This window comes from Lucilia cuprina, chromosome 3 (genome assembly GCF_022045245.1).
Source record: "Lucilia cuprina isolate Lc7/37 chromosome 3, ASM2204524v1, whole genome shotgun sequence".
NCBI lineage: Eukaryota > Metazoa > Arthropoda > Insecta > Diptera > Calliphoridae > Lucilia > Lucilia cuprina.
Window position 1 is genome coordinate 41,737,874 of NC_060951.1, and position 11,096 is coordinate 41,748,969.

An 11,096-nucleotide genomic window follows, 5' to 3' on the forward strand; every position below is an offset into this window, starting at 1 on the left:
ATTCTTAAAATTTCTTAATATTGCATAGCATAAGTTTGACGTATACAGTTTAAGGGTTAAAATTATTGGATTTTACGAAAACTCCAAATATATTTATGATTCGTCTGCTTTTTTTTTTAATAATTATAAGAAAAAAATATTTTCTACAAAACCCTTAAAATTTAAATCGCTGTAACCTTTAATATGTCAGAAATGCCGAAGGAATGTCTTAAATATTTTTATATTATATTAACTTCCATTATCACAATGTCTCTATTTGAAGCACAAAACTCAGAAGGACTAAAACTTGAAAATGAGGGACATAAACGGGTGATACGATTTTTTCCTGTCTGTTCTGTAAACCGAATCCGAGTAAATTTTTCGTTTAAAAATGAACGAACACAAATCTAGTCAAAAGAAAATCGAATTTAATTTTCTTATAATAAATTAAATAATTATATTTGGGTTTTTATTTAATACAATTGTAACTTAATAAAAATGCTATAAACATTTTAAACTCTTTCTGTTTATTTTTCTCAATTTTACGTTGAAATAAAAATTTGATTTACAAAATACCAAATTCGGTTTTAGAAGCTTCTCGGTTATTAAACCGAATCTATTTACAAAACAATTATATTTGTTTCCATATTCGGAATTAGAACACAACGCTGGCATTAATTAAAATTATTTGAAAAGTTTTTATCTTTGGCTTGTGTCTCGCTAAAAGATCTGATCATATTTTGAGATCATTAACAAATCAAGAAAATTTTTTATAATAATTTAAAGTGAAGCATATTCCAGAAAGATCATTATGCATCGATCGAAATATATACTCATGTCGACCTAGCATTGTCATCATAACATATTATGCTTTAGGCCCCATATTGTGGAGTTTTTCGGTCCCTGCTCTCTTTCAACATACCATTTATATTCGCTAATGGTTTCTACGTTGGCAACTCATAATAGGCACGATCATTTTGGGCAATTTTTTTCATCCTTGTAAAATTACGCATTTCTGATTCTGATCCATGTAAAATTACCCATTTCTGATCTGTATAAATTTTTTCTGAATCTTACATTTTAATGTTCTACCAAATATTTATCCATTTATACAAAGAGGGTATCAAATTGACTTACACTATCTAATATTGCACTATCTAATATTGACAATGCAACAATGTCAACATTGCAACAATTCGTGTAAATGTTATAAACAAATGTTTTAAAAAAGCTCCTTATTGACAACAATTCGTTGTCAATAATAAGTGATAAAAGTTGTTGACTTTCTCACTAAAAATTTACTGAAAATTGCAAGTCCTTCTCATAATAAACTAAATAAAAATATGTACGTCTTTAATAATTATGATATTAATGAGGAAATATAAAGAATTTAATAACAAACTTTAAAACAATTTATAAAATTTCTTTTAGATGTATGTATGTAGGTGTGTTTTACAGAATAGGAAAATATTAAATTTGCGTTTAAAATAGTCTATTAAATTGTTTAATTAATGCCAGCATTTTTTCTTTTTTGAAATTAAAGGAAGAACTTTAAAAGAAATCATATGCCCGGCGCTTAAAAAAATAATTTCCACCTTTTTTCTAAATAAAATTAAGTAGGCGAGAAAATAAAGCAGATTAATTAAAGTATATGTACTAGTATTGTTAGTACACATATTTGTACAAAAAAAACTATATCAGAAATCTTACTTTGTTCAAAACTCATTTTGTAGTAAAATAAAAAAAATCTACTCAATAAATATAAACACTCTCAAAAAAATTTGCTCTAAAAACTCTGACCAATTTTATTTCATTTACTTAAAAATCACTCAATGTACTGTATTATCAATTATACTGTAAAATTTTATGATTTTTATGCTCTTAAAATTTGAGATATTCTCTTGAAAATACACTGCCTTATCATGTCTACTGTTAGTAAAATAGTTTAAGAGCAAGAGTATATTATTACTCATAAAGAAGTTGAAAACAAATTTAGTTGTAACCCCAAAACAGAGACACATTACCATCGTCAACCTCCTTTGTACATAATAATGCCCGTGAGTAATGTCACTCGAATTTTGAATCGAATGGACTGCTGCACTGAGAAAATAAAGAGGGTAGGCATAAAACACAAACACACACATAGCCACAAACTCATTTATCACACAACAACAACAATATCACTCACACCTTAGTAAAAAAAATACAAAATAACCTCAACTAAGAGTTGTTGAACTGTTTGGTAGCTGCATGCTAAGGTGAATGAGTGTATGACAGTGTGTGTGTGTGTGTTAGTATCTGTGTTTTTGAAAACATAATGGTGCTAAAGGCAAAAGAGACAAATATTTCCAACACACATTCATACTCAAATGAAATGAATTACACACAGATACATACATACAAGTACACTAAGTTCAATGAGTATATATCATACAACAGAATAGAGATGATGTTTTTATTGTTGTTATTGGTGGTGGTGTGTATGATATTTTATGTCGTTGTTGTTTTTCTTTCTTTTTATTATAGGTTTATATGTAGTTTTGTTTGTGTTTTGTTGAGATGTTGCGCTTAGAGCCGAAGTTGCTTGTCACTCGCTGGAGACATTTGTGGGCAGTTGCGTTGAACTTGTCGTCTTGTGCGTATCTTGTGTTGAATACAAAAAAAAAACAAAAAACAGATACGGAGTACGGATACAAAACATACCAAAAAAAATTTATCAAATACAAAAACTAACAAAAAAGTGCTCTTTTATTTGTTGGATATATATAAACGTTCTATAAGATACTCTTTCTAACATTTATGTGTTTTTCTCGTATATATTTAAAGTGTCGCCAAATAACATACAAGAACAATTTTCTTTCCCGGGTTTATATTATATACTTACTCAGAATATTTTCTACCCACCACCAACAACAACAAAAAGAACTAACTTTTGCTCTTCTGCTTTAACAACAACAACATCACAGTCACCATCACCATCAGCCAAACAATTCATTGAGCTCTTGTGTATCTATGTACAAGACTCAACAGTCAGTGTCACCCACGACATCACAAGAAGTGGACATATAAACACACACAAACATTTAGTTAAAAATAAATAAAAAATATTGGTTTGAGGAAAAAAAAGTGGAATATTTTTTCTTTTATAAGAGAATGAAAAATAAATAAAACAAACGAAAACATTTTAAGAAAAATAAAAACTGGATTTTGTGTTTAAAAAAATGAAAATATTATTTGTAATGGAATTGTTATAGAAAAAAACTAAAAGTGCTTAACAAAAAAACTATTTTATTAAAACAACAATTTAAATAAATTTTTTATAAACTGAAACTATTACAAGGATTTAAAAGCGAATAATTTTTAACAACCAAAAAAATAAACTTAAAAACAAAGTAAGTATTGAAAAAAAAACTTATAAATTTTATAAAGCCGTCGGTATTTGGATTTCAAAAAAATTTGTCTACCGACGGAAATTTTAATTTTTAAAAGAATATATTTTTTCTTACAAAATTAAGAATTTTTGTTTGAATATTTTGAAATTTTTGTGTTAAAAATTTTTAAATTTAAAAATTTCCTTTAAAAATTAAGAATTTTTCTTTTATTTTATTGTTATTAAGTTAAAAATACTTCAATAGTTGAGAAACCATAAAAATTTGAAAATTTCCCTTTTGGGAAATTTTTAATTTTTGCATTTTTGAAATTCTCCGACAAAAAGCCATAAGAATTTGTTAAGAATTTTAAAAAACCAGTAATATTAAAAAATTCCCTTAAAGAAAAACTTTTAAAATTTCATGAAAATAGTGAAATTTAAAAAAAAATTCTTTGGTTTTTCAAATGAACACTTCAGTTTTAACAAAATTTAAAAGTTAAAAAACCTGTTTAAAAAACTAAATCATAGTTTTTTAATAATAAAACATACATATCATGCGATTCTTTTTTGGACTCTACCGCTTGTTGACATTTATGTGAAAAAAATAAAAATTTCAAATTTATTATTTTTTTTTTTTATTATTCTTTAAAAATTTTAATTTGACAAATGATTGACAAGTTAAGTATTTTAATTGTTGACTGTTTTTTTAACCTTTTTTGGATTTGCTTTATGTTTTATCATTTTGTTTTTGGTTTTTTCTTTCACTCTATAAATGCAGTGATTTTTGACCTTGTTAATTATGAAGCTTGAAATTAATATTTCAAAATTATTTGAAAACATCTACTTCGAATGCTTTAGTTTCTCACATTTAAAAAATAGCAAATTATTATTAAATATATTTATTAAACTGTTAATAATTAATTTAAATAAGAGCATAAATGTCTTCCTAGTTGAAGAAATGTTAATAAAACAAAATGATTTATGATGATAATTTGAATTTGAATCATAGTTTAGTTTCAATGCTGTTTTTTAGAAACTTAAATAAAGAATTTGCTTAAGGTAATTTTCAAATATAAAATTTTTAGTTTGAATTTCTAATTCCAAACTTTTTAAACCTTTGTTTGAATTTTTATTTGAAATATTTTTATTTTCAACTTTTAAAAATGTAATCTTGATTGACAGTTTTAAGTAGTCAATTGAAAATTGTTTGCATATTTTAACATATGTTTGTTTTAAAGGCTTTTTTATAAATACTAGTTTGAGGTTGACATATGACTATAATTATACAAATTAAAAGTTTAGTTTGTAATTATAAGAATTACATCATGTTTTTTTATATAAACTAGAGAGAAATTTTTTTACAAAATTTCCAACTAATTTACATAAATATAGAAATTGTAGAGTAATTATTTTATAAAAATGTTTGTTTTCTTTTAAAATGGTGAAACTAAAAATAATTTAGAATTTAAAAAAAAACCTACAAATTTTTTAAAGAAAATTGAAGAAATTTAAAAAAAATTATTATTTTTTTCAAATTAATAATTTTATTAAATAAACTGAAACATTTTAGAGTAAAAAGCTTTGCACATGGTTTTTGTAGCTAAAAATAGCTTAATTTCTTGAATTTTGTTAAATTTTGAAAATTTCCCTTTTGGGATATTTTAGGGAAATTTTTAAAATTTTTTTAAAAATTTAAAATTTAAACAATATTAAAGTAAAAAAACATAAATTTTACGAATTTGCTTTAAAACAAAAATTTTCCTAAAACAAAATAAAAAAAATCACAAAAAAATTTAAATGTTTTTTTTTTAATTTAAAAAAAATTAATTTCTTTAAATAAAATTAAAAATTTCTTTAGCAGATTGATTTTCTTATAAATTATAGTTTAATTCATAAATTTTCGCAAAATTTTCAAAATTTCCCTTTTGGGAAAAAAATTTCAATATTTTTTATATTTGAAAAAAAAATCATTTTCTTTAAATGAAACCAACAATTTCTTCAGCAAAAGTTAAAAATTATAGATTTTCTTATAAATTATTGTTTAATTTCGCAATTTTCGTAATATTTTGAAAATTTCCCTTTTGGGATATTTTTGGGAAATTTTAAAATTTTCTCAAATTTGATAAGTTTAAACATATAGAAGTTATAATAACATAATTTTGATAAATTTAAAAAAAAATAAAATTTCTGTAGAACAAAAAAAAAAGAAAATTCACAATTTTTTTAAATTATATTAAAATTGCCTTTTTTAACAAAAACCTTTAATTTCCAGTGACTTTTACAAATTTTGTTAATTTTTTACATTTATGTTCCTTTTATTTTAATCTTTTTATTGCTTTACCACTTTTTTAACTTTATTTTTTAAAAATGTTTAATTATTGTTGATGCGGCTTTTACATCAAGGACAAAACATTCATCATCTTTTTAAATACCTTTTACAGCCCTATATTTGTATGTCTTTTTATTATAAGATTTTTTATGATAAATATCCCTTTTTTATCATTATACAATATATATGTATATAACTCTAAAAATTTAATGACAGCATTGAGAAGAAAAGGATGCCTTAAAAACCATCTCAATCAACGACCAACGAGTGTTGAAATTATTCTCCCCCATTGTAAAACATAAAATCTTTATGATGTTCTGTTTTTTCTTCTTCTCTATAATTATATCATTAGTTGTAGATTGTTTGTCACTGCTAGCCGCAGTTAGAGAGGAAAAAAACTAGTTTTTTTTTGTAATAATTATAGTTATTAAAAAAATATATATCGTGTTTGGTTAAATTGATCAAAAATTGTACAGACATGAATTTATACGTTCGATTTATGATTTGTTTTTTTTGAAAGTTCACACATTTGTTCGGTTGATTTCCTGTTTTATAGTTTTTTTTTTTTTAATTAATGACATTTTTTTTTCAATTCACAACAAAATGAGAAGCTGTTACAATGTGCTGATAAAGAGTAATTAAATTTTATTATAACTTTGATACAAAAAAATTAAACATAAATTTCTTTAATCGATCGTAAAATATGTATGTAAATCTATCATTATAAAAAAACTGGTCATTTTTACTAAACAGCCTTAAATTTTTGAGCATCATGGCATTTTGTCACCTTTAATGACAGTTTTTCTTTTACTCTTGTTAAGCTTCTTAAAAAAAAAGAGTTTTTTTTTCGTAAACCTTGCTTATGTCTTGTAGTTTTATTAAACTTAAGATAAAAAATAAGCAACATTTATGTCTCTTGACTTTGATGATTTATTATCGTTTACAATCAGTAGTTGATCATTAACATTTATATTGAATTTTTGTTGTTGTTGTTGTTACAACAGCGATCAGCACAGATCACTCTACTCAAACTCATCTAAAAAAAAATTCTTCTCATCACACACATAAAAAATCTTAAAGATACTAAAGAAACTAAAAGAAAAAATTTCAAGCTAAATATTTATTTATTTTTATTTTTTTGTAGAGATGTATCACAGCAAGTCGTCATGTAAATTTTAATTATATACATGTAAATTTCAAACTACAACAAATAAATAAAGGTAGGCTTGTCTCTTGTTGTTTTAAAGAGTTTAATGTATATGTGTATCTTAAAATCTCGAAAAAAAAACTAAAAAAACATCTAAGCTTAAATAGGTTTTGTTTTAAAACTACTTAATGCCACAAACTACTATTAAAAGTTGACTACTGCTTGCTTCTGCCTCTAAATAGTTTTTTATATTCTACTGTTTTTGTACTCGTAATTTTCAGAGTTTAGTTAGTTGATTGTTTGTTTTTCTTAGATATATATAAATATCGATGTTTTCATGTAAAGAAGGTTATTAAGAAAAAATTTTTATGGCTATTTAAGCTGGATCCTACTGTTATATGATCACAAAACTATTAAGTTTTTCATTTTTTTTTTGATCTATGGTTTGTGGGTAAATTTTAAATAAATCAAGAACTAAGTACAGCAACAGCTGGTAGTGCAGAAAAAAAATGTAAATTTTTAGCAGTTAAAAGTTTTAAAATATTAAAAATATATGTTTTGTTGGTAGTAGCTACTAAAAAGTAAGAAATTTTTAATTAATAGTTACTTTTTTAGCCAAAAGATACTTTTATATCTGAAAGATATTTTTGTATCTTTAAAACAGTTTTGTGTTTAAAACAAACTTTTCCACTCAAAACTAAAATTTGTTTGCAGATTATAATATTATTGTTCAAAAAAGATACTTAAAGATTTGTTTGCTTTAATAAACCCTTTGTAAACTTAACAATAATTTTATTAATTATTTTAAGAAGTTTTAAACATTTAACTAATAATTTATTTTCTTTTTTTTTGTTTTTAGCAAACAACTCCAACTACAACAACAACCAAAACTTAAACCCCCAAAAACTTTAAAACAACACACACCCACACTCAAACACAATGGAACATTTAATGACTGCCTTTATGCCACCAGCCTACTTGTTGGGTCATCCTACAGCCTCTGCGCTATCATCTTCATCGGCCACCACCTCACCGGCTACATCACCCACAGCCAATTCTTCTGGCCTTAGCAAGCCCAAGAGATGGGGTTCACCACCCGTTAATATGGGAGGACAATTCATTAATCCTGCTACTGGTAAAAAACGTGTACAATGCAGCATTTGCTTTAAGACTTTCTGTGACAAGGGCGCTTTGAAGATTCACTTTTCTGCTGTACATTTGAGAGAAATGCATAAATGCACTGTGGAGGGCTGCAATATGGTCTTCTCTTCACGTCGCTCACGCAACAGACACAGTGCTAATCCCAATCCTAAATTACACTCTCCCCATATACGCCGTAAAATTTCACCCCATGATGGTCGTACCGCTCAACAGTTTCCTCTCTTTCCTATGGCTCCCGCTGGTATCTTGCCTCCTGCTGCTGCTATGCCTGCTTTCCCTGGTTTAATGCCTCCTCAGGGTAATGCTTTTGCTCCTCATCCTGCCGCCATGTTTGGTGATTTCTCCAGTCCTCAATTCCAACACATGCTAGCCAGCCAAGAAAGACTAATGGGAGCCCAACATTCGTCACACTCCAGTGGTGCTTCCAATGCCTCCGATAATGATGATGATGAGGGTTATGTACTCGATGTTCAGGGTTCAAATGCTAGTCAGGGTAGTCACAGTGATGTAGATGAATACTGTCGTGAGGTTGATGAGGAAGACAACGAAGAAGATGAATTGATATCGGTATCTATAGAAGATGAAATCAAACCTTTACCTACAGCCATGCACTCGGAGGATTCGAATGAACCTTTAGATTTCAGTTTACACAAACGTTCAATGGATTCAATGTCAGCCGCCGAAAGACTTATGGCTAGTCCCAGCAGCAACAGCTCAAGTTTACCAAAACCCTCCAATAGCTTTTCCATGGACAGTTTGTTAGGCAAGAGAAAAAGATCATGCAGTGAGTCTGAAATGTCTTGTGATAACTCATCGCCTGTAACTATCAAAATGGAAAATGAGGAAGAAGACAGCAACTGTTTAGATCTCTCTGCCTCGCAAGCCAGTAAAAAAGTGCAAACTGTACCCTCTGCCCATTCATCACCCCTCTCCCCCGAAGAGCAACATCTGAGATTATTGCAATCACAAATGTTTGCAGCAGCCGCAGCAGCAGCTGCTGCTCAAAGTCAAAATCCTGAAGGCATAGAAAATGCCGCCAATTCACCTCCTCCCATGTGGAATCTTCTGTCAGAAGTCTATCGTTCTATGCTTATGAACAGCAGCTCAACTCTTAAAACACAACAGCAACAACAACAGCAGCAATACAATGAAATGTCTACGAATGCCATTTCGGTGTAAGTGAACAAATAAGGGTTAAAAACTTAAATCCTTGAAAAAACTCCTCACAAAAACTCGCTTTAGGTTGTTACCTCAAAATGTTAACTTGTTGTAAAATTCTCATTATTTTAATTATTAAATATTAAATAATATAAAATATATATGTAAATGTATATAAAACTACGTTTTAAGAAAAACTCAAAAAAAATTTTGTAAATATTTCCTCACAAAGAAATCATCATTTTACCTACAAAAGTATTCAGCAATATTTAATTTAATTTTATAAACTTTATTTTTTTAAACTATTTTTTATACAAAATTAACTGTCGTTTTAACTCTAGCCCTAGTGCAATACTTTGTAAAAATTTCATTTCATTTCCCTTTCCTTTTCTTCCCCTTTTTTAGTCATTTTTTAAATATTTTATATATAAAAACTTAATTTTATTTAAATCAAAATATGTTATATTTCTCTCTCCTTAAAAACAAAAAGTATACGTTTATTTTAATACTTATCAACTGATATTATTACTATTTTTCATTATTATTATTATAAATGTAAATTATTTTTATTATCATTATTTTTTTTAGTCATTTAATTCTATATTAAATACGAATTAAACAAAAAAACTGTAACAAAATATATTTGTATCTAAATGTGTAACATATCTTGTATCAATTGAAAAACTTTATCATGTAGTTAAATTCAATAAAAATCAAACAGAAAAAAATTTTAAATGTGAAATATTATTTAATTGCTGCAAAAAAAATTATTTAGAATTAATTAGTATTATGGAAAAAATTTTCCATAAATTAATGCTTTATTGTTACATGAGATGAATGTAATGAATTAAAAAAAAAACAAAATAATTTTAGCGAATTTTATATAAACTGAAACAAAACAAAAAAATAATAAAAAATTGAAAGTTTTTTCAATGGAAAAAATTAAAATTAAACTGCGTTTTTTCTTTCTCTTTATTTGTGGAATTGCAGCAAAGTTGTGTAACTTAAAGATAAAATACTTGGGACCGGATTGGTATTATAATGTTGATAGAAATTCAAATAAATTAATGGTGGAATTTTAAGTTTAATCGAAGTTTTCAGAATATGTGGTCAAAAGAAAGACTACTTTGTTTTATTTTAGTTCCAGTTCAATTCTTACAACATTCTAATTCAGTATAGTTCAGTTCTAGTTTAGTTCCAGTTCAGTTCTAGTTCAGTTCTAGTTGAGTTCTAGATCAGTTCTGGTTCAGTTCTAGTTCAGTTCTAGTTTAGTTCTAGGTTAGTTCTAGTTCAGTTATATTTCAGTTCTAGTTCAGTTATAGTTCAGTTCTAGTTCAGTACTCGTTCAGTTCTAGTTCAGTTCTAGTTCAGTTCTAGTTCAGTTCTAGTTCAGTTCTAGTTCAGTTCTAGTTCAGTTCTAGTTCAGTTCTAGTTCAGTTCTAGTTCAGTTCTAGTTCAGTTCTAGTTCAGTTCTAGTTCAGTTTTAGTTCAGTTCTAGTTCAGTTCTAGTTCAGTTCTAGTTTAGTTCTAGTTCAGTTCTAGTTCAGTTCTAGATCAGTTCTAGATAAGTTCTAGTTCAGTTTTAGTTCAGTTCTAGTTTAGTTCTAGTTGAGTTCTAGTTCAGTTCTAGTTGAGTTCTAGTCCAGTTCTGATTGAGTTCTAGTTCAGTTCTAGATCAGTTCTAGATCAGTTCTAATTCAGTTTTAGTTCAGTTCTAGTTTAGTTCTAGATCAGTTTTAGATAAGTTCTAGTTCAGTTTTAGTTCAGTTCTAGTTTAGTTCTAGTTGAGTTCTAGTCCAGTTCTGATTGAGTTCTAGTTCAGTTCTAGATCAGTTCTAGTTCAGTTCTAGTTCAGTTCTGGTTCAGTTCTAGTTCAGTTCTAGTTCAGTTATAGTTCAGTTCTAGTTCAGTTCTAGTTCAGTTCTAGTTCAGTTCTAGTTCAGTTCTAGTTC

The 11,096-nt window shown here is 26.8% G+C and overlaps 1 protein-coding gene across 1 annotated transcript; it reads left to right on the forward strand.

Moving 5' to 3' along the window:
- The first annotated feature begins 3,214 nt into the window (after positions 1-3,214).
- On the forward strand, positions 3,215-9,615 carry LOC111688299 (protein disconnected). Its single transcript, XM_023450785.2, has 2 exons — positions 3,215-3,371; positions 7,685-9,615. The coding sequence occupies exon 2, from the start codon at positions 7,765-7,767 to the stop codon at positions 9,163-9,165; it is 1,401 nt and encodes a 466-aa protein (XP_023306553.1). The 5' UTR covers positions 3,215-3,371; positions 7,685-7,764; the 3' UTR covers positions 9,166-9,615.
- The last annotated feature ends 1,481 nt before the right edge of the window (positions 9,616-11,096 follow it).

What these genes read in the sequence shown, in the direction of transcription:
- LOC111688299 (XM_023450785.2), top strand. Translation starts at nt 7,765, where the DNA reads ATGGAACATTTAATGACTGCCTTTATGCCACCAGCCTACTTGTTGGGT.